Source organism: Amblyraja radiata, chromosome 18 (genome assembly GCF_010909765.2).
Source record: "Amblyraja radiata isolate CabotCenter1 chromosome 18, sAmbRad1.1.pri, whole genome shotgun sequence".
Taxonomy (NCBI): Eukaryota; Metazoa; Chordata; class Chondrichthyes; order Rajiformes; family Rajidae; genus Amblyraja; species Amblyraja radiata.
In genome coordinates, this window is record NC_045973.1 from 16,721,088 (window position 1) to 16,746,160 (window position 25,073).

The 25,073-nt window shown below is 40.9% G+C and overlaps 1 protein-coding gene across 1 annotated transcript in view; it reads left to right on the forward strand.

Annotated features, from left to right (window-relative positions):
• bsn (bassoon presynaptic cytomatrix protein) overlaps window positions 1-25,073 on the forward strand; it is a 322,179-nt gene that overhangs the window by 201,377 nt on the left and 95,729 nt on the right. The window contains exons 8-12 of the mRNA XM_033036746.1: window positions 4,307-4,385; window positions 5,552-5,650; window positions 7,558-7,613; window positions 10,378-10,484; window positions 24,198-24,292. Of these exons, the coding sequence (XP_032892637.1) occupies window positions 4,307-4,385; window positions 5,552-5,650; window positions 7,558-7,598 (219 nt within the window). The 3' untranslated portion in view covers window positions 7,599-7,613; window positions 10,378-10,484; window positions 24,198-24,292. The remainder of the gene's footprint in view (window positions 1-4,306; window positions 4,386-5,551; window positions 5,651-7,557; window positions 7,614-10,377; window positions 10,485-24,197; window positions 24,293-25,073) is intronic.

The window sequence follows — 25,073 nt, forward strand, 5'->3', positions numbered from 1 at the left end:
TGGGGCCGGTTGGAGCGGCTTCAGGAGCAGCCGCGAGCGGCCAGTGCCCGAGAGCATTGGAGCCGGTTGGAGCGGCTTGAGGAACAGGAGCAGCCGCGAGCGGCCAGTGCCCGAGAGCATTGGAGCCGGTTGGAGTGGCTGTTGGAGCAAATACTCCAAAGTGGCAGGCTCCGGGAGATGGAGACTAGTCACAGTGGGCAGCTAGTAAGTCCTACAGCAGTACCTCTTGTAGGGCTGCACAGTGTTTCTCCCTCATCAGAGGGGAGTACGGGGGGTCAATTCTGGGCTGACCCTGAAGAGGGGTGTGCAGAACATACTCCTAGTGTGCATGAGGTGCAAGAAAACCTATTGGATATGGTGTCCCAGTTCATTCAACCCAACCAAACTGGCCAAAACCTGGAACCTAAAATAGCTGCAAGTATCGACTACATGCCATTCAATCAGCTACAAGGACAGGCATTACTGGACACCACAGCAAGACACTTACCACCAGGGAACTGCAAATCACTGAATGTTCCCAGTGTCAACCAGTGTATTTGGAAACATGTCGGAGCATCAATCAGAGCCAGGGACTTGAAACTACAAAAAGTTCTGAAAGTCCTAACAGCGGAAATTACGGCTTTCGCCCACACAATCAACGAAAAAGACATGACACAAGATCACCAGGATGCACTGGCTTTATTTTGCAACTCCCAATACGAGTTAAATAGTATTAGGAAGAGTGCCATCCAACCGGCTTTAGACCCCAAATTTGCAGGCCTGTGCAAACCTGGAACCTCCAAACCACCAATATTACTATTTGGAGGTGACTTATCCAAACAGGTAAAATAACTTAACGAAGAGGCTAAAACCCTGGGGCTCATTAAAGCAACGTCTAAAAACTACTTCGGCCAGAAACAGCACCCCTATGCACCCACCAGTCGGACAAGACAAACTGGTGAAAGCTCGAAGGCCAGGTACACTCAACATCGGTATTGTTTAGGCCATGGCCCAGACCGGCCTTCCTGGAAAATGCGCAAACCCTCAACACCGACCCAACTACAGACCCAGACACCGGCGCCTCAACGTCCCCGGAGGATACCGAAAAAGTAATAAACCTACCACTGGTAACCATGGAGGTAGGTGGGTCTGGTTCCTAACAAATTGAAGGGAGCATGGAGGTTGGTGGGAGATTACACTTCTATCTGGATGCTTGGAATAAGTTAATTACGAACCGAATGTTCGTGCTTATAGGCAAAGAAAAATCAAAAGCACACGCTGAACTACAGCGGCTTTATAAAAAAGGAGTAATTGAGAAAACCCAACACGAATCACAGGAATTCGTGTCCAATATCTTTATCAAAAACAAGAAAGATGGTGGTTGCCGCATCATCATAGATTTGACTAATTTGAATACTTTCGTACAATATATTCATTTCAAGATGGAAACCTTTGTTACTACTAAGCAATTGATTTCCAAAGTTTACTACATGGCAAGCATAGATTTAAAAGATGCTTACTATACAGTACCCATCAGAGGTGACCACAGATGTTATTTAAAAGTTAAATCTAAATTAACGCCTTCAACTACAATGGATTATCTGGGGTTCACCATTAACTCAGTTCACATGTCAGTGACTTTGCCGAAAGAAAAGGTTACAACCTTAATAGAGGCTTGCAGCAAAATCATTGACATCACTAAACCATCCATCAGACTGGTAGCAAGAATAATTGGCAATATAGTGGCTGCGTTTCCAGCCACACAATTCGGACCGTTACATTATCGAAATTTACAGAGGGCTAAAATACGAGCACTCAAAATTAATGGTGGTCATTTTGACAAACCAATGAAGCTACCATCAGAGGCCATAATGGGACTAAAATGGTGGAAAGATAACATCAGGCATTGTTCCAATCCAATCATTATCAGCAGACCCTGGGGCAGCGGCAACAGATGCATTTTCGCTGCATTGGGGGAAATTGTTTATTGATGCATTCCCTCCTTTCTGCCTCATCAGTCGGGTATTAAGGAAAATACGGCAAGACTCTGCGTCTGGTATTTTGATAGTATCCGATTGGCCTACTCAACCATGGTTCCCGGTGTTACTCGACATGGTATTAGAACCATGCATCACCATCCATCATAGACCTAATTTACTGGTTCATCCCGTAACAAGGGAAAGTCACCCATGTCATAATTATATCAACCTATTAATTTGTAGAGTTTGAAAGCACCTCTACTACACCTGGGACTGACGGACCGAACAGTGGATATTATTTCAGCGGCCCACAGACAGTCCACCAAAAAACAGTGGATCACCCTCAGATCTATGAACATCCCGTCTGTTCTGGAATTCCTGGCAAGCCTCCATTACGATGAGGGGCTCAGTTATAGTGCCATCAACTGCGCCAGAAGTGCATTGTCAACATACCTGTGGCAAGGAACAGAGCGGCATTCTGTTGGGACACACCCCCTGGTAACCAAACTCATGAGGGGCATTTTTAATGTTAATCCCCCAAGAACCAGGTACTCCCAAATATGGGATGTGAGCATAGTGCTGACCATGTTAAGAAACTGGTCTCCAGCTACAGCTCTGTCCCTACAGAAACTGACTATGAAAACAGTCATGCTGATGGCCTTGGTCACGGCACAAAGGGTCCAGTCGCTACAGAAACTAAGGCTGGACAACATGACTACTTCATCTGGAAATTTAACTTTTCACATCAATGAATTAGTCAAACAGAACAGACAGGGGTCAGCAGGCCTAAAAATAGAATTCAGGGCCTACCCGACAGATGATCGATTCTGTATTGTAACACACTTGCTATTATATATGGAGTATACTAAGATCATCAGAGGCAAAGAAATGGCACTTTTAATCAGCTACAAACAGCCACACAAAAAAGTGACAGTCCAGACCATCTCGAAATGGTTAAAACAGGTCCTAATAAAGGCTGGAGTAGACACTAACATTTTAAAATCTCACTCCACCAGGGCTGCAGCTACATCGGCAGCTATGAAGTTGGATGTTCCTATGGACCAAATCCTCAAGACAGCAGGATGGTCAACGGAGAAAATGATTTTATAACAAACCAGTAATTCGAACCTGGAACATTTGCAGAAACAATTTTAAGTTCTGTAATATAATTTTACCCCATAAATAGGGGCTATAATTTGGTGTTAATAAATTTATCGTTGTTTTTTCAATATCGTATTGATGTCTAATGATGTTAACACTATTCTCCCCATAATCAAGGCAGATGTGATGCATGGACTCGTTTCCACGGCATGGAATCACAGAGCTTTAAAATCTTCACGTAGTCACTCACGTGACTCCGAAGTAAAATAGTAAGATTAAACGAGAACTTACCAGTTTGAAGTTTGATCGTTATTTTATGAGGAGTAACGTTGAGGGAATACGTGCCCTCTGCTCCCACCCTTGGTCATATACTCAACTGGTATCTTCTTCTCTAATCTTACTATGTTTAGTCATTACAGTTATCTGTGATTTCACACCGCTGCTTTGAAGAATGACACGCATGCGTCCTGGCGGGGTTCTTCACGTATTCCCTCAACGTTACTCCTCATAAAATAACGATGAAACTTCAAACTGGTAAGTTCTTGTTTAATCTTACTATTCTTGATTAGTATGGGGATCAGGGGTTATGGGGAGAAGGCAGGAGAATGGGGTTAGGAGGGAGAGATAGATCATCCATGATTGAATGGCAGAGTAGACTTGATGGGCCAAATGGCCTAATTATGCTTATGACCTTATGATTATAGTACATTTAACCAAGCTTTATTACTTACAGACTGATGAGATTTTCATGAGTGGCTTGAATGATGGAGGTCGCAATGGATCTTGGATTCAAGTCTGACATCAAAATCCAAACTGATCCTCCAGTGCAAAGCTCAGGATGTGCTGCAGTATCTGAAGTGTTGCCTTTTAGAAATAATGTAATCCATCTGACCCTTTCAACAATGTATTTAGTAATACAAATTTAATTTGTGATTTTAAACAATACCTTGAATGAATCCAACAAAAAAGCAGGAGATTTCCTCTTGTCTCATGACTAACATTTAACCTTCAACCAGTTTCTTTAATACAGGTTAACTGGCCATTACCTTGTTTGGGAGAGCTTGCTGTATGTAAATTGGCTATCTGTTGCTATATTTTCACATTATGTCTATGATTTAGAAAGGTAATGCATTGGTTGCAAACCGGTTTGCGGTACCCTCAGGTTGTGTAAGGCGCAATATAAGTGAACGTTCATTTTTCATAGATACTAATTTCTAATGCTCATTAATTATTGCTTCATTTAACAGGCAAAGGTGGATCAAACAACGACTGCAAAGCCTACAGTAAAACAAGCCGCTGCACCGCAAAGAGCTGCTAACGTACCAGGTATGTACATTGACACCAGGACCGTAGTTAAATCACCTAATTTCTGGACAGAAAAAAGTTGTCAATGCTCAGGAAAGAATCAACATTTTAGATTCATAATGGAGAAAATGGGCAGTGTAATGAAAATAAAAAAATGTGCAGGTCAAAATTAATGCTTCAGTCAGATAATCTGGTGAGGCAGAGCTGCACGTGCACATTTTCTAACTTAACCTAATCTATTGTATTCAGTGCTCCCAATGTGGACTCCTTTACTTTGGCGAGACCAACCTTAGACTAGGTGACAAATTTTGTTGAACATTTGTGCTCGGTCAACCAATGCCTGCCGGATCTCCCGGTTGCTAACCATATTAACTCCTCCTCCCAGACCCATATCTGCATTTCTGTCCGGGGCCTCCTCCAGAGTGAGGCCTACCCTAAACTGCAGAAACAGCACCTTGTATTCCGTTTGGGTAGCTTACAACATAACAGTATGAGTTTTGAATTCTCCAATGTTAGCTAACACCTAACCCCAGCATTGGTGATTTTTGGTATTGGTTTTTCTTATACATTAAGGCATTTTAGCTATCTCACTTTAAGTGACTGCAGTGTATAGAGTGTTCATATATTCTTTATTCCTGTTCCAATTCTGTTAGTCCAGTAGATCCCAGAGATCACGATCCAATGTTATTCACTTTATTGGTTCCACAGCCACTTGCTCATCAATCTGCTTCAGACACTTGGACAGGTACATGGAAAGGAAAAGATTAGAGGGATACGGACCAAATGCGGGCAGATGGGACTAGCTTTGATAGAGCATCTTGGTCGGCATGGACGAGTTGAGCCGAAGGGCCTGTTCCTGTCCTGTATGACTATGAAGCATCCTCAGTGTAAATGGATTATATTAACATGGAGCTGCAATATCTAAATCTTGACACTTTTTTGACATAGATATGAGATAAAACCATGGCATTTGACGATCGCTTGACAATTGTTTAATTATTTTTGTTTTGCATTGCAGTCTTTTGTGGCTATTTTATCAATATTGAATGTCCCTTGTGCCATTCTAAAACACTTTGTACAATTTACCTTTAACTTCTATGATGATTGCATCACCTTTATACTTTTCTATAGTTTCAGAATTTTAATCCAAAGATTAACATTGCATAATCTTTTTTCTTTGGCAACAGGTTCAAAAGCAGGCGAAGAAAAAGAGGGTGATATTGGAGCTTTTGTTACCAAGATGTTGCCAGGAGCAGCTGCTGAGCAGGCTGGGAAGCTGACTGAAGGTAAAAACTCATGTGTGTAAGAATGTGTCAGACACTCCAGTAGTTCACCCATGTCACATATGAACATATGTCAGAAAATCCAATTACTTTCCACAAGTCCCAAGTAATATCACACCTGTATTCATAATTTTCCCTTCTTTCAAGCTATATGTATCATGTACAATAACTTCTCCTCTTATAACATATAACATATAACAATTACAGCACGGAAAACAGGCCTTCAAGTCCGTGCCGAACACTTATTTTCCCCTAGTCCCATCTGCCTGCACTAAGAACTCAGCAAGACATTTCTTTATTGGCTTGGCTATTTTTACATATACCTTTAACATTACATTGTTTAGTAAGTTAAGAGTCTTAATACTGAGGATTCATAGAGTTTTGTTTTTGGCATTATGACCCATTGCCCGGCATGGCAGGCTGAGTAATTACTTGCAGAGTAAAATTAAATTGGCTCCACCTCCTGATCACACCTGTGTTAGAAAACATGCAGTTCATTGTGTGAGCTCCTAACATCAATGAGAGGGAACCACCTGCTTTATCTTACCTTGTTACACCAGTGAATAAATATATAGCCTTAATCTTTTTCTGATAGCTGAAGTCAGTGAAATAACAACCCAGTAGATCTATCCATTATTTGTGTCTATACTGCTCTTCCCTGAGTGGATCCCTCAGAAGGCAACTCTTGACTCCCAATTCTTACACTATTGATTTTGCTTTGAAAATATGTATACATTACTTTCACTAATTCCACTTTATCTATCCCGCTGGTTACACCCTGAAATATATCTCACATACATTATTTAGAAATTATTTTCCTTTAATTCTCAGAAAATTTTGAATATTATGTTGACCCTGTCTGAATGCAATGTCGTCACTTCCTTACAAAAGGATTCCAGAATTGTTGCCTTTATTTATGGCATGCCATTCCATATTTCCTCTGGCCGCAGACAATGGTATTACATTTGCTGTTTTCTTTTCAACTTGAACCTCCCGAGAATCTAGGGATTTTTGGAAGGTGATTAGTACCAATGTGTCTGCTATTTCTGCAGATACCTCTTTTACATCATTGTATTTTGTCTAGCATAAAAATGTAGCAGAAACAAATTATGATCAACTTGGGCTATAAGGGCTAAAGAAGCTTTATTCAAAAATTGATAACAATCGTGGAATTATGCCAAATGTTTCTCTGCACTGTTTGGTCATGGTCATAAATGATAGGAGCAGAATTAGGCCATTCGACCCATCAAGTCTACTCGGTCTACTGGCTGATCTATCTCTCCCTCCTAACCCCATTCTCCTGCCTTCTCCCCATAACCCCTGACACCTGTACTAATCAAGAATCTAACTATCTCTGCCTTTGATTGATTTATAATTAATGTGGTAATTGTGGTATTTCCTTCAACAAATTCCAGATTTCAATGAAGAGCATTCATAATATAGATCAGACTGAATAATCTCAATGAGGTGCAAGGATCTTCATTATTGATTCTTGAATTTGAAATTTCATCTGACTTGCAGCTTTTGCATAATTCAGTTCCTTTATATATGAATATATGCCTGATTATAAAAATACGTATATAATCTGTGATGCTGAAATGTTGGAGACTTTTATTTGGTTTCGGCTCAGCTGCTAATATCTGCCACTTTTCAAATCATAAGTACATTGTTTCATTTATTAATCGTTAATCATAATGTTCTTTCCAGCAGACAGTTACATCAAAACATACATAATCTGTTTTTTTGACTGAAGTAGCACAGTGGGTAATTATCCAGCAAGAACTGACTGAAATGTTTAATTATTATTAATGTTAGACTTCATCCAACTTTATACCTACTGTTTATTATCCAGTTCAGGTTATGGTTAAATGAGTTGAACACTGAAGAATTTGTTTTCCATCTTTGTATAGGCATCGCTTCTTTTGGCCGTAAATTAACATCATTTTGGTGATCGCACTGCTCTAAGGTATGTGTAAAGTGTCTTTCATATGTGGGCGAATGGCTCAGAGAAAGTTATTATGTTCCAAACCAGATATTAATTGGTTTAAAATTAATTTCAGCTTGTCATTTTCAAGAGCACGTATTATAATTGTATAAGTCTCATGTTGTTTCTTTGATTTCCTTTTCTCCATGATTCCCTAAATGCAATGATTCCTACACAATATGACTTCAATGAAATATAAGTAGTCTTCCAGTACCACTCATGTGTCTGATTTATGTGAGTGATCTGGATTCAGTAAATAATTAGGATGATGGATTTCATTGCATGAGATGAAGGCAAAGACAGACAAGTTCATTTAAAACTAAGGACATAGTCTATTAGATGATAGTTGAAAGTGGGTAGAATTTTGGGAGATGTTTAAATGAATTTGTACGTAAAAAAACACAAATCATGGCTTGCACGAGATGGGAAAATTACTAAAAGTTTTCTGAGAATGAAAACAGTTTCTGTACTGAAGATGTCAAATCATTTCATGCCAATAGTTAAGCAAGCTGAGTGCTTAGTACATTCCCAGGCGAGATGAGATCACATCTGCAGCCATCAATAAGCAGCAAAATACGATCATCAAGCTTTGCTTTGGATATAATTTTAGTTCTTGAGGCAAAATTATGGGCTTCACAATTGTGAAGGGAGCCAAATGTAAGAGCAATGTACTGATACAAAATGAAGTTTAATTCTTCCAAATTAAACCTTGATTTCAGTACAAGAATGCATGGGATAAGCTGGGAAAGTTAATTATGGATAATTACTCTGGTAAGATCATAGTGCTATAAACTAACGTTAGATGTGTTGAATAGGTCGTCAATATCTTCTTAACAAGTGCCATGATTTGCAGGTCTTTAGTTACAACCCATTAAGTTGTTAAAGAGTCACTGTACCATAAATTAATATAATTTTTTTGAAAAGAAATAAAATCAAGATAATTATTTTAGTCTGGAATGTTCTTGAATTCGTAGTGAAAATGTGTTTCCTAAAACTTGCTGGATGTGCTTTGATGCAATCACTATGTCTTTAGTTGTATTAAAATCTTTTACAAATTTCTCAGAGCTAGTGGAGGCTTTTCACCCAATGAGTCTCGGCTAACTCCCAGCGAAACTCATATCAGTCTCATTCCACCATATATTTTCTCTCGCATTCCGAACAATTCCATCCTGATAAGTAATATCAAACGACACTGTGGTTAATTAACCTCCAGTCCAACACGTCTTTGGGAAAGAAATTGGAAGACCCTGGGGAATCTGCAGTCTTGGGGAAATCCCACACTGAAACTACACACTGCCACTACTGGGGGTCAGGATTGAACCCAGGTAATTGGATCGTTGGGTCAGCAGCATCTTTAATTTCTCCCACTCTTAATAATGCCAGGAACAAGCTGCCAGAGGATGTAGTTAAGACAGATACAATAATAACATTTAAAAGACACTTGGGCAGGTACATGGATAGAAAAGGTTTAGGGGGATATGGACAAAATACAGGCAAATGGGACTAGTTTAGATGGGGCATCTTTGTTGGTATGTACGAGTTGGGCATGCCTCTGTCTGAATACCCTTCCCCATGATATTCACCTGTTTTGGTTTCACCTGATGTAATTATAATGAAAATGTGAAATACCTTAAATGCAGATGCTGAAGGTTCTAATGGATTGATTATTTTTAACATGAAATTACTCTTCACACAATTATGGTCCTTTTGTCAGAGAGGACATGAACAAGGTGGAGGGTGGAGGGGTGGGAATTACTTCCCAGACAATGATATTTCTCACTTAAGGCATAGGTTTCACAGAGTTGTAATGATTTTTGCCTGTGGCACACATGAAGGTTACCAGTTGTCTTTAACCTTAGTCCCATAGTGTAAAACTCAGTAGAGTTCACTAGATTTTTCTGCTGAAGCTGAAACCAACAGCTGCCGAGAGTGATATTATTTGTCCATTTTGGCAGTCATCTATGACGAATATTTAAGTTGGCATATCTGTCCATGCATTTATTCTTCAGCAGTAATGGCTCATAGTAAAGGCTGGATTACCACACTGATTTGAGGAACAAACATTTGGCATTTTAGGCCCAGTTATTTTTGGTATATTAGGTGAAATATTCTCCTACTGGCTTCGCCTTTACAAGTTCATAGAACATTTTTGAGGTCCATAGTTTAGGTCATGGAATGCCTTCAAATCTTTTGAAAATAAATTGTTGGATTTACTGTAGTTACAATTCTTTTGTGAATCAAAGCAACATGTACCAAACCATATAAAGGGCAGTAGAATATAGTTTTGGCCTGATGTCTAAATTCAGTTCCCTGCATTAGTCTAGAGAAAATTGCAGGAAGAATTACCCTGCAAGACATTAGTAGTTTCAAAAAAATGAACAAGGACACTTTTTGCAAATGCACTTGATCTTTAATCTCAAAGATAACATAACAGAAAGAAAGAAGAAAATGCTATGCTAGATGATCAAAACTAATGGCTCGATTTTTTGTTTGATATGTCTGGTTCATAAGTTCATGTGATAGGAGCAGAAGTAGGCCATTTGGCCCATCAAGTCTACTCCACCATTCAATCATGGCTGATCTATCTCTCCCTCCTAACCATCCTGGTTATCTACATCCTGTGAAAATACAGTATTATTTTTAATGTTAATTGTTTTATTGCTCCAAAGGTCAATAGTCTTGTATGGTTTATGTGGTTTTTTTTAAATAGTTGGTCAAGCTTTGAGTGCCTTCTTATTGGTTATAGGAAAGATAGTGTGGGATTGGAGAAAGGTGTAACATACTGGAAAAACCTATGAAGAATCAGAAAACATTCAATAAGAAACTTAAGAACATGGGACTCTGTGTATACTGGTGAGTAACTGGAATTGTATAAAAAAATATATATTTTTTAATTTCTGATGGAACTGTCTGTTTCATGAGTAAGCAATTATGTGCATAGGATCAGCAAAATTACTAAGGGGACAGTTGTTAGCATTTATCAAGAAGTGATCGTGTATTTATTAAATACTCAAAGACCTGGAAGATTTAATTTATGGACTTCAAATTGGGTGTGAGTTCTGATTCTTAATGCTGTATGTACAAGAATTTGCAGTACTAATCCCCAGTAAATGAAATGAAACATTTCTTAACATCACAATATGAAGGTTGCAATGCTTTGTGAATACAATTTGCAACAGAATCACATATGAACCCATAGTAATAGTTAATGAAAATATTACATCTCATGTCTGAAGATTTGCGTTATTAAGTTGTAAACTGCAAATCATTATTCTCTTCCAAGTTTTTATCGTATTGCTGTTTCATATAGCTAGGAGGAGATGTGAGCAGTGATTATTCATTTGTGTCTTACACACGCATTTAATATATGCATGATAAGGCATGCATAATGTCATACCTATATTAACTGCATTGCAAAATAATGAGTCTTTGAAAATTAATTTGTGCCAGAAATTTTAGACGGTTCAACTTAATTATTTATTTTTTTAATAACATTATAATCAAACAAGTCCAAACTCTCTTATCAGGGCTCTCACAAGTCACAACTTCATTACTTACTTTGAAATACATTTTCTGCCGGCAACATCGACCAAAGAGGTCTTTCCATCGGAAAGATTTAATCACTTTCATGCTATAAATGAACCTTACATTTCTACCATAGTATCAGTTAAGAATTCTGTGAGGAAAGCAGAAGATAGCAATTTCCATGGATTTTTGCCTCCCATTTTAGTTGATCAGTGGACCATAAACAAAGAAATTTGCAGCATTTAAAGTGTTGATAAGACTATTTAATATTTGTTCATTCTACTTAGAAACATATTCAAACAAATTAAAAACAGTTCAAACATAAGAACAAGGGTGCTATAAATTATAATTTAGTGAATGTGATTCCTAGAACACAGAATAGGCCCTTCGGCTCGTAGTGTTTGTGCCGAACATGATGCCAAGACCAACTTGTATCTGTCAAAATGAGGGTGCTTTGATTAATTAACTTTAATTATGTTAAAATACCATTATCAACAGTATTTTAACCAATAAGAGCATAAAATCATAATTTCTTATTTGAGATAGCCACTGACTGTATCCTTGACCATGCAGTGAGTTCTATATAAATGGAAGTAGTCGCTGATGTTGGCATGTGTATTAGATAGAACAAAATTTGAATATATAATCTAATCATTAGTCAGAAAACCAGTTAATGGCAAGACCCTTAACAGCATTGATATGTAGAGAGATATTTGAGTCCTAGTTCATAGCTTACAATGGCAGCACAAGTAGATAGGGTGATTAAGAAGGCATTGGCAGGCTATGCTTGCCTTCATTGCTAGGGGCACTGAATATAAGAGTCAGTCAGGAAGCCTTGATGCAACTCTATAGTACTTTGGTTCGGCAGCATTTAGAGTATTGCAAGCAGTTCTGGTCACCCTATTACAGGAAAGATGTGAAAGCTTTAGAGAGGGTGCAGAGAAGGTTTACCAGGATGCTGCCTGGATTAGAGGGTTTCAGTTTCAGGGTCTTGGATTGTTTCCTCTGGAAAGTCGAAGGTGGGGGGAGACTTGATTGAAGTACATAAAATTATGAGATGTGTTGATAAAGGTCAGAACCTTTACCCTAAGGTGGAAATGTTCAACACTAGAGGACTTAGCTATATGGTGAGATGAGGAAAGTATAATGGAGATGTACGGGGAAGTTTTTTACAAACTTGGTGGGGGCCTGGAACGCATTGCCAGGTGTAATAATGGAGGTACATACAATAGTGGCGTTTAATAAACTTTTAGATAGGCACGTGCATTTGCAGGGAATTAAAGGATATGGACAACTTGCAGGCAGATGTAATCAGTTCAGCTAGGCATTATGTTCAGCACAATCATTGTGGGGTGTAGAGTGTGTTGCTGTGTTGTACTGTTGTATGTTCTGTACTGTTCTATGTTCTAAGATAAACACTTAAAAGATAAATGAGATGCAAAACTCATATATCCCTCTTTTTGTACACTATACTGATGATAACAATATTTTGTGACAAACATGTGGCATTCTCAGAGCAGCACGTAAGAAGGTTGGTTAATTTTGGAGTAAAAGGAATTGTGATGGTTTCCAGGTCAAATCACACTAATCTGGAAATTTGATCAGGCCGTCCCTCAGGAATGCAAGGAAAAGTATCAGTCCCTGTGCAACACTCCTTGAAGATGAAATGAAGTCATGTTGTTCTGAGGTGAACCCCTCATTGAGTGCTGTGTATTACATCCATTACCTCCTCCTTCAGGTCCACCCACTCAATCCATCGATTCCATTGTCAGATCCCTGAACGAGGTCCCCTTTGTCCCTTCAGCTTTAGCCACAGACTTAATTTATGTACAGGACACTGAGCGGCACGGGTGCCTTGGGCCTTGGAGGCTGCTGAATTTTGCTGCCATAGACATGATCAATGGCACACTGCACAATGACCATTGAGCATGTGTTCCCTGCCAATGGATTGCTAGACCAGTGTATTAATTGGACTTTCTAAGTTATAATTTATATCATATCAGCAGTAACAAATAGAAGCATCTCTAAAAACAAGCCTGTACTTTCAACAAGGTTGTTTTACTTTGCATTGCATAATGGCTGCTCCAAATAGACATCGATCAACATCTGCACTGTCTCCCTAATTGTTCATCTGGAAATAGATTGATGCGTTATAATTGATGTATATGTAATGCGGACGTGCTGCAGTTTTGCAATGTGAATCTGACTCATTTGTAAAAACGAAGTATTATCAGCGCTCCCACTGCCCTGACACGGCAGTTTTACACACAATGGCAGAGGCTTCAGGAATCTGCTGTTGAGTCTCATTTCCTCAGCAAAAAATGGTACACAGTTGAGTCGGAGTAATCACAATTGTATCTGAGATTGATTTTAGCTGGCTGTCAGCACAGCAAGTAGAATTTCTTGGGTAGTAGCTGTGCATGTTAAGCTAAAATCCTATATACTGTTGAAAGGTGGGCAAGAAGGATTATAAGGAATTGCAGTTAGTTTTTTACTTGCTTGATGCATTGTTGAATACCATGCTGGAGAAGCTTGGATAGATACTGCACAATGGAATGTTTCATTCTGTTGAAATGTTATTTTCCTTTGTAAGAAATGTCCCTGAACTAAATAAACGAGGAAGGTGAGGAGTGAAATATAGATCCAGAAGAAAGGGAAGTTGGAACAGGGTGGGGGTGGGGTGGGGGGGGGGGGGGGGGGGGAGAGGGATCCAGAGGGCTATGGGTGAGTGATGAACTGAATGAGGATTTGGTAGAATAAAGGAACTTCGGTGATGAGAGGGCTGGGGAAGTGGAACAAAATGGTTCAATGGTGTGTGTGAAGGATGCTAAGTCTATTAGAAGGAGGGGTGGGAGGGGGGGGGGGGACTTCCTTGAAACAGGAGAATTCAGTGTTCATGCTGTTGGGTTACAGGTTACCCAAGTAAAATATGAGTTGCTGTACCTCCAGATTATGTGTGGCCTCACTCTGGGCAATAGAGGAGCCTGAAGACAGCATGGTCAGTACGAGAAGAGGAAAGGGAATTGAAGGGGCTTGCAATGGGGAGCTCCAGCTGACCCGGCAGACAGAGCACAAGTATTAGGCAAACAATTACTTATTCCATGCTGAGTCGTATCAATGTAGAGAAGAACACACAAGAGCACCAAATGCAGTAGACAAGATTGAAGAAGCACGTAAACCATTGCCTTGCTGGAAGGGACTGTTCACGTCCCAGGTTTGCTCTACCATCCCCCTCCCCAGGGACTTTACCCTTCTAGCACAGGAAATACTAAACCTATCCCTGCATCTCTTCCTTCACTTCCATTCAGGGACCACATTTATTTAACCCTTCCACCCGACCCATCTGCCAATCAACTTTGTTTAAGAAGGAACTGCAGATGCTGGTAAATCGAAGGTAGACAAAAGTGCTGGAGAAACTCAGCGGGTGCAGCAGCATCTATGGAGCGAAGGCAATAGGTAACGTTGCCTATTTACTTCGCTCCATAGATGCTGCTGCACCCGCTTAGTTTCTCCAGCACTTTTGTCTGCCAATCAACCCCCACTCACTTGGATCCACCCATCACTTGCCAGGTCTTGCCCCACTGCTTCCCCTCAACTCTTTCTACCCGCTATGCCCCTTCTACTCCACTATAGAAGAAATATTTCTCAAACATTGTCCGTCCATTTCCCTCCAAGGATGCTGCCTGACCCTCCAGCAATTAGTTTTTTGCTCTAGATTGCAGCATCTGCAGTCTCTTGTATCTTTGTTCTGTAATTCTAGTTGTACCACAGTGACAAACGTGAACATACAAAAATCTGAGAGAGTCCATCAGGGTATATATAAAGAGAGTGATTCCCCCTGGGCAAAAAATGTATAGCTTGAAATCACACTCAGGGTAAAAGGTGGGCAGTTTAAGATGGAAAAGAGGAGAAATGTATTTCAGTGAATGATGAATCTCTGAAGTTCTCTCCCCTGGTGGAGGAGGCTCAATCACTGCATTCAAAGCAGAGGTTGATTGTGATCTGGATATTAATGGAATCAACTATATGTGGATGGGTCAGGAAAATGATCTTGTCATAGCAAAGCAGGCCTGGTGGTCAAATGAGCTACAGCTCTTATATATTACAGTCTTAATCACTACCTCCTCGTGACTTTAGATGAGAGATTAGATTAGATTAGATTTGTTTATTGTCATTCAGACCTTTTGGTCTGAACGAAATTTTGTTTCCCTGCAGTCATACATATAATTTAAAAAATGACAAAAACACAATCAACACAAATTTAACATCCACCAAAGTGAGTTCACCAAACACCTCCTCACTGTGGTGGAAGGCAAAATCTTAAAGTCTCTGTCTCTTCCCTCTTTGTTCTCCCTCTGCGCCGAGGCGACAGTTCAAACTCCGCGGGTGGTCGCTGCCTCCGCCACAGCTCCGAGGCCGAGTCGGGTCTCCGCTGCCGCTGCCACCGCCACAGCTCCAGGGCCGAGTCGGGTCTCCGCTGCCGCTGCCTCCGCCACAGCTTCGGGGCCGAGTCGGGTCTCCGCTACCGCTGCTGCTGCCGCTGCCGCCGCCACAGCTCCAGGACCGAGTCGGGTCTCCGCTGCCGCTGCCGCCGCCACAGCTCCAGGGCCGACTCGGGTCTCCACTGCCGCCGCCACAGCTCCAGGGCCGAGTCGGGTCTCCGCTGCCGCTGCCACCGCCACAGCTCCAGGGCCGAGTCGGGTCTCCGCTGCCGCTGCCGCCGCTCCAGGACCGAGTCGGGTCTCCGCTGCCGCTGCCGCCGCCACAGCTCCAGGGCCGAGTCGGGTCTCCGCTGCCGCTGTCGCCGCTCCAGGACCGAGTCGGGTCTCCGCTGCCGCTGCTGCCGCCACAGCTCCAGGGCCGAGTCGGGTCTCCGCTGCCGCTGCCGCCGCTCCAGGACCGGGTCGGGTCTCCGCTGCCGCTGCCGCCGCCACAGCTTTGGTGCCGAGTCGGGTCTCCGCCGCTGCTGCCGCTGCTACAGCTCCGATGCCGCCAGCTCCGCCATTAGGCCTCGGCGCAGACGGAGATGGGGACGGGGAATACGACCGAAGAAAAAGTTGCATCCCCTGAAGGAAGAGACCAAAGCATGTTTCTCCCACCCCACCCACACACATACACAACTTAATAAAACAAAATTAACTAAAACATTACAAGGAACAAAACGAAAGAAAAAAAACAGACGGACTGCAGGTGGGCCGCAGCTGTTAAGCCAGCGCCGCCATCTTACTTGTATGGATTACGAGTTGTGGATATTCTTACACATGTGGAAAACAGTGTCAAAGAGTGACTTCCTCTTTCTTATCAAATCTCAGGGAATATCAGCATGAAATATGTGAACCCCTACCTAATTGGCAGTTACTGTGCCTAATCATGCTGTGATTCACACTACTTACATACACACCCCCTTACCTGCATCACACAGAAGTAAACCTCCCAACTAGAGCATTGTGAGAGGCTGCTTGGATTCTTTTACACTGTTTTCCACATGTGTAAGAATATCCACAACTCGTAATCCATACAAGTATGGTAATTTTTAGCCTTTTCCCATATGAGAGCATTGCAACTTTTGTGCAATAATGAGTCAGTTTACTTTGGAACCCCCTGCTGGTAAACCCTCTGTTCTCGAAAACCAAAATCTTCTGCTCGGGTTCAGCTCCTTCATGAATGTTAATGTAGTACTTCCAAACTATATTCAAAAACACTTTTCTCCCTCCTTCCCCTCCCCCTCCCCTGCTCTCCCACATAGCCTACTGTCTCCGCATCTTCCTTTCTTTTTCCCACCCTCCCCCCGACATCAGTCTGAAGAAGGGTCTCGACCCGAAGCGTTGCCTACTCCTTTTCTCCATAGTTGCTGCCTCACCCGCTTAGTTTCTCCATCTACTTTTGATTTTTCCAACATCTACAGTTCCTTCTTAAATGACTCTTCTTAGATTAAGCCTTGTGCAGTGAATATGAGAAAATGAAAAATAATTATGCTGAAGATGACGTACTGAGGATGAAAAGACGTGCACCAAATTGCTTCAACATGATGAGAATCTGAGATTCTATTATAATTCTAATGAATAATCATTAATAGGAACATTTGTTGGAAGTGATTAATAGCCATATGCTTCACAGGTTTTTCTTGAAGCAATCAATGGCGTAATGCAAATTGTTCACCATGGGCATCTTCCTCTAAAAATATGATTAGAGAGTCATGGAGTCAGACAGCATGGAAACAGGCCCTTCAGCTCAACATGCCCATGCTGACCAAGATGCCCCACCTGCCTGCGTTTTGGCCCATATCCTTCTAAACCTTTCCTATCCTGTCCAAATGTCTTTCAAATGTTGTTATAGTAACAACAGTGAAGAAAATTTGCTATGATGGTGTAGATTTCAGTGGCTTAATCCACTAATATTTTGTTTAAGTGTATTGGAAAATTTGAACGAACAGACTACAAAGTCTACTTCCTCTAAAATATGGCACATAGATTGCATGGCTGTAGTGTTTGTAATCATGGCATCTGAATTGAATTAAGTAACCACACTTCAGGGATTGGTGATCTTGTCAGCTTCCTTCAGCGAGAGTGATGTCCCATCATGGAATTATGCCGAAAAGCATTCTCCAACAATCCAAAAAAGAAACTGCTTCCTCAATTATTGCCTCGTTAAATAACTGGAAGCTGTACGAAATAACTATCTTTGAAATCTGAGCTACAGATCAGAGGATGCAATCCTTCAGCAAACCTTGCTAACAAAGACCACCATGCCCATGCCCTCTTAGGAGTACAGATCAGTTTATTTTCATATGCACCTAAGATGTATAACTACGGTGCCCTCCATAATTTTTGGGACAAATCCCCATCATTTATTTATTTGCCTCTGTACTCCACAATTTGAGATTTGTAATAGAAATAATCACATGTGGTTAAAGTGCACATTGTCAGATTTTATTAAAGGCCATTGTTACGACTCCCGAATGCAAGTACTTCAGAGCCGCGTAACACAAGTCAAAAACCAGGTTCAAGTTCAAAAACAGTTTTAATTATTCCTTGGAACACAAAACCCAAACCTGATTTTAAACAACCCAGTCAGGGATATGGATGAACTGACAAACAATTTAACAATGCTCCAGCCAGCCACGTAATGGGCCGTCGAACCGGAGACTCTAAAACCTGCCTAAAGAGATATAACCCTGAAACCAAAATACACGAAAACTCTAAGGTCAGCCCTTATCCGTCCCAATTCAATATCTGTTAACAAGGAATGGTGAAAGTACACAAAGTTCTATGCCATGTGGTCAGGCTTTCCTCGGCTCACACCAGCAGTCTGCTCATCAGTCAGGGTCTACGAAGAAGAGAGAGAATCCTGGGAAGCTCTGGTATTTATACTTCAGATGAGTCACCCGTCATCTGACGCAGCTTGGCCAATCGGGTACAGGAGCCTTTAACCCCTCGATTCCAGACTCACAGCCACGAGGCCTGCACTCGGGAGAGAAACAGAGAAAGGTAAGTACATAGCATTCACCAGGAGGGGGAAGCGCCTAACAGCCATGTTTAGACATTTTGGTTTCACCGTGTAGAAATTACAGCAGTGTTTATACATAGTCCCCCCCATTTCAGGGCACCATAATGTTTGGGACACAGCAATGTCATGTAAATGAAAGTAGTCATGTTTAGTATTTTGTTGCATATTCTTTGCATGCAATGACTGCTTGAAGTCTGTAATTCATGGACATCACCAGTTGCTGGGTGTCTTTGATGATACTCTGCCAGGTCTGTATTGCAGCCATCTTTAGCTTATGCTTGTTTTGGGGGGCTAGTACCCCTCAGTTTTCTCTTCAGCATATAAAAGGCATGCTCAGTTGGGTTCTGATTGGGTGATTGACTTGGCCACTCAAGAATTAACCATGTTTTAGCTTTGAAAAACTCCTTTGTTGCTTTAGCAGTATTTTTTAGATCATTGTCTTGCTGTAGAATGAACAGCAATTAGTTTTGAGGCATTTGTTTGAGCTTGAGCAGATAGGATGTGTCTATACACTTCAGAATTCATTGTGCTACTACCATCAGCAGTTGTATCATCAATGAAGATAAGTGAGCCAGTACCTTCAGAAGCCATACATGCCCAGGCCATAACACCCCCACCACCGTGTTTCACAGATGAGGTGATATGCTTTGGATCTTGGGCAGTTCCTTCTCTCCTCCATACTTTTCTCTTGCCATCACTCGGATATAAGTTAATCTTCGTCTCATCTGTCCACAAGACCTTTTTCCAGAACTCAGGTTGCTCTTTGTACTGATACCAAGCTGTACTTCTTGGCAAACTGTAACCCGGACGTCCTAATTTTGCGGCTAACCAGTGATTTGCATCTTGCAGTGTAGCCTCTGTATTTCTGTTCATTAAGTCTTCTGCGGACAGTGGCCATTGACAAATCCACACCTGACTCCTGAAGAGTGTTTCTGATCTGTCGGACAGGTGTTTGGGTTTTTTTCTTTATTATAGAGAAAAATATTCTGTCATCAGCTGTGGAGGTCTTCCTTGGCCTGCCAGTCCCTTTGCGATTAGTAAGCTCACCAGTGCTCTCTTTCTTCTTAATGATGTTCCAAACAGTTGATTTTGGTAAGCCTAAGGATTGGCGGATGTCTCTAACAGTTTTATTCTTGTTTCTCAGTCTTACAATGGCTTATTTGACTCAACTTTGGCACAACTTTGATCCTTATGCTGATAAACAGCAATAAAAATTTCCAAAGGTGATGGAAAGACTGGAGGAAAGACTGAGCGCTCTCTTATACCTGCATGAAGGAGGCAATTAAACATACCTGAACAATTACAAACGCCTGGGAAGCCATGTGTTCCAAACATTATGTTGCCCTGAAATGAGGGGACTATGTATAAATGTATAATGCTGTCATTTCTACAAGGTGAAACCAAAATGTATAAAAATGGCCTTTATTATAATCGGACAATGTGCACTTTAACTACATGTGATTTTTTCTATTACAAATCACAAATTATGGAGTACAGAGGCAAATAAATAAATGATGGGTCTTTGTCCCAAACATTATGGAGGGCACTGTAACTCAGCCTCATTTAATTATTCCTTTATTGCTCTTTGGTATTTTTTTTGTACTTATTGTAAGTTGTTTACTCTGTGAACTTTGTACAAACTAGTAACTTAATTGCACCTAATGAATTTATTAGTTTGTACGAATCTCACAGAGTAAACAAGTACAAAAAGTACAAAAAATACAAAGAGCAATAAAGGAATAACTAAATGAGGCTGAGTTATGAATAATTCATGTTTGCGTTTATTATGGATGCCAAGAACCCCAAAGCTGTGGGTCAGAGTTGTCCCCCTTCCCACCCCCCACCACAGTCACGACCCCCAACTTCCTTCAGTTAATTATCATCTTGCTGACATTAAGGGCTAGGTTGGTGTCCTGACATCATGACATAAAATTCCCAATCTTTTTCCCGTAATCTGTCTCATTGTTGGTGTTGGTCCAACCAACAAAAATTGTATCATTGGCAATTTTAAGATCAAGATAGCTATGTGCTTGGATACACACTCATGGGAGTACAGGGTTTGAGCACCAAACCATGAGGAGCACCAGTTTTTAAGACTCAGGGTGGGAGGAAATTTTTTGTTTAGTTTAGAGATACAGCATGAAAACAGGCCCTTTGGCCCACTGGTTCCACACCGACCTGCGACCTTGGATCCCCACACACTAACACTATCCTACACACACCAGGGACAATTTACAATTATACCAAATTAATTAGCCTACAAACCTGAACAACTTTGGAGTGTGGGAGGAAACCAGAGATCCCGGAGAAAACCCACACTGGGAGAAGGTACAAACTTCGTACAGACAAATACCCAGACAGAATCGAACCCAGGTCTCTGGCACTGGCAGCAACTCTACCGCTGCGCCTCCGTGCCTCCCCAATAGAACCAATTCTGACTGATTGAGGTTTTCTGGTCAGGAAGTACAGAAGACATCGCAGATTGAGGCCCCATGAACAGGCTCCAGAAGTTATGGGATAAGCTCTTTCACAAAAATGATCTTGAAAGCTAAGGAGTGAATGGTAGCATGACATAGATGTTCTTACTGTCACGGTAAGCAAGGGTTGAATTGAAAAAAATGGGAAATCAGTAGTTGCAAACTATCTCTTCATGGGAAACCCCATGTGTTCCATGCCATTTGATGAGTTTACACACTTTCAATTATTCTGATTAGCCTTATCGTTTACAAATAATCATATCTTTAGGTTTCAAGAGAAACCACAGTTAAAGTGCTTATCCAACTGCACAACTTTTTGAAACCTGTCTCAGTCCCAAAATAGATGTTGCAACCCAGTGTTTTTTTCTAAAAATACAACAGAGAACGTTTTTAGAACAAATCAATTACATTAATTTCTCCTACAGTGAATTTGTTCCCTGTAGTATTCATCAGTCTTCCTTGGTGTAATTACAATATCATCTTCCCCACAGTACAAGATAAATTAAAGAATGTACAAGGAAATTCAATGCATAATATTTTTAGGTAATTAGTAGTCATTAGTATTAATAAATGTTCTTAAAAATGCGCTTGGTCTATATTGTTTGAACTTGAATTATCCAAAGTTTGATTTTAGTTTCACTGATTGCTCAACGCAAACGACTTGTATATGCCAAAAATACAGGCAAGAGTTAAAAAAAACCAGTCTTGGGACTTTCTGACAGAGATGTTTGCCTGAGTTGTGTGGTTTTGTTTCCAATTTTGTGCATAGATTTGGATGATTATATGAAGGCACTTTGGAATGTCATAGAGTCATATAGTGATTCAGTGTGGAAACAGGCCCTTTGCCGTCCCTTGCGCACACCGGCCAACAATGTCCCAGCTACACTAGTCCCACTTGTCTGCGCTTGGTCCATATCCCTCCAAACCTGTCCTATCCATGTACCGGTCTAACTGTTTCTGAAATGATGGGATGGTCCCAGCCTTAACTACCTCCTCTGGCAGCTTGTTCCATATACCCACCATCCTTTGTGTGAAAAAGTTACCCCTCGGATTCCTATTAAATCTTTTCCCGTTCACCTTGAACCTATTACCTCTGGTCCTTGGTTCCCCTACTCCGGGCAAAAGACTCCGTGCATCTATTCCCCTCATAATTTTGTACACCTCCATAAGATCACCCCTCATCCTCCTGCGCTCCATGGAATAGAGACCCAGCCTCCTCAACCTCTCCCTATAGCTCACACCCTCTAGTCCTGGCAACATCCTCATAACACTGAATGTGATAGAAGTTGAATTAAAGTTGCAGCTCTTGTGGTCTGATCATCGAGTATTTACATGGAAATATCCAGCAGTTTGAGCTTAAGGGATGTTATGAGTATTTACAGAAGAGAATACACAGGGACAGAGATGTGGATAGAGTGTCCAGGTTGTTTTCTTTGAAACAAGGGAATCTGTGAGGAAAAATGTTAGAGTTGTTGTAGATAATGAAGGAAGTAGGCAGATGACTCAAAGAGAAACAGTTTCCATTGCCTGTAGGGTCAACAGCTAAAGCTTGTAGATTTGTATTGGCAAAGAAACAAAAGTAACATGAAAGGTTAGTACATGTGGAAAACAATGTCAGGAATATGATTGGAGGCAGATTCAACTGGAGTAGTAAAATGACAGCTGTATAAGTAGCTGAAGAAAAAGATGAAAGATATATGGCCATGTCATAAGGTATAGGAGTAGAAATAGGCCATTCGGCCCATCAAGTCTACACCATTCAATCATGGCTGATCGAGCTTTCCATCCTATCCCCATTCTCCTGCCTCTCCCCATAACCTCTGACCCCTGTACTAATCAAGAATCTATCTCTGCCTTAAAAATATCCCTTGGCCTCCACAGCCTTCTGTGGCAAAGAATTCCACAGATTCACCACCCTCTGATTGAAGACATTTCTCCTCATCTCCTTCCTACAAGAATGTCCTTTAATTCTGAGCTATGACCTCTAGTACTAGACTCTCCCACTAGTGGAAAAATCCTCTCCACAACCACTCTATCCAAGCATTTCACTGTTCTGTTTGTTTCAAAGAGGTCCCCCCCTCATTCTTCTAAACTCCGGCAGGTACAGGCCCAGTGCTCATCATAGGTTAACCTACTCAGTCCTGGGATCCTTCTTGTAAACCTCCTCTGGACCCTCTCCAGCGCCAGTACATCCTTCCTCAGATATGGTGCCCAAAATTGCTCACAATATTTCAAATGTGGCCTTACACCAGCGCCTTATGGAGCCTCAACATTACATCTCTGTTTTTGCATTCAAGCCCTCTTGAAATAAATGCTAGCATTGTGTTTGCTTTCTGGCTACGGAGAGAAGATAAATAAGTGGTCCAGTTATATTTCTCTTACACAGAACTGGTGCAGAATTGATGGGCCGAATGGCATTCATTCATGTTATAACTATTTTATAATTCTGTGATTTCTTTCTTTCATGAAAAGTAAAATCATCCTTCACCCCAAACAAATGATCACCCCTGTTTCCAGGACCTTTGCATACAATGGCTCCACCTCAAATGTATTTTGTTGGTTATAAATCATTTTGGGACAGTTAGACGTCATGTAAGATATATTCCCTTTCAGTTTCTTTTTATTTTAGAAACTGGCAATGGCAAGTTTAAATAATTGACTTGTATTTGATTGAATCTGAAATATTTCTGGTACAGTGACATTCTATGCACAAATTTTCTATGCAATTAGAATTCATTAGTTTTAATAAATGTTCATGCAAATGTGGTAGGTCTATCTGGCTCGATCTTGTGTAATGAATTATCCAAAGTTTGACTGATAAATTGAAGTGCCACACAAAGGTTTGAATGGAGCCAATCATCAATTGGTTGTAATGAAATCTTTTATCATTTGCACAACCCTCTTGAAACTTACCTGGGAGTGCTGGCTGGTGTGTGGAATCCCTGAAGGTAGATGATTGCCAATCAATATCAATTACCTTGACGGGTAGAAAGATTTCAAATTGATGGAATGTTATTAATGCAGTCCCTTCAATAATTTGACTATTTTCATCCAACAGTAATGAGGAAGAGGCACAATTGAGACCTGAATGGCAGCAGGATAGTAAATATGCACATCAAATGGAGCAACTGTTTTTTCCAAGCCTGGCAGAAGGTAAGTTCAATTCTATTGCACATAATTGACATAGATTTTTTCAGGATAGAGGCAGCTACATTAAAAACAGTTTATGCTCCCTTCTGCAGGGATGTTTTAAATGAAAAGGATATGAAAACCTTGGTTGAATAGTTGTGTGGGACAATGGGCCTATTCTTAACTGATGTTTTCCCAATATCTGCTGACATCTAACCCTGCCTCGCCTAAAGTTAGATTGCTTTATCTCTATCTCCATTATTGGGTTTTCTGAAATGGAGGGCATGTTCATTATAGTACAATATATGTACATACATTGCACTATCTTGAAGGAGGGATTTAAACAGAGTTAAACCGTGCTAATCTATTACCAAGATTTGAATTTTTATTTTATTTTGTGACTTTTAAAAAAAAATGCTGGTGGCTTGGAGGAATACCTATAGTCAACATTGAGAAGGCTGGATTAAGGTTATAGAGTCATCTATTAAGACACAATGTGAGAAGAAATACATATGACCCCACAAAAAAACATCAGATTTTTGCTCAGTTGATGCCCAGATTTATTTCCCTGTGTTTTCTGCCATAGACATCCTCCTGAAGTATAAATTACAAGAATCAATAACTGTATTTATTTTGTTGTGTTCAAGAAGGAACTGCTTATGCTGGAAGATCGAAGGTACACAAAAATGCTGTAGAAACTCAGCGGGTGCAGCAGCATCTATGGAGCGAAGGAAATAGGCGACGTTTCGGGCCGAAACCCTTCTTCAGACTGCCAGTTATTCCAGTCTGAAGAAGGGTTTCGGCC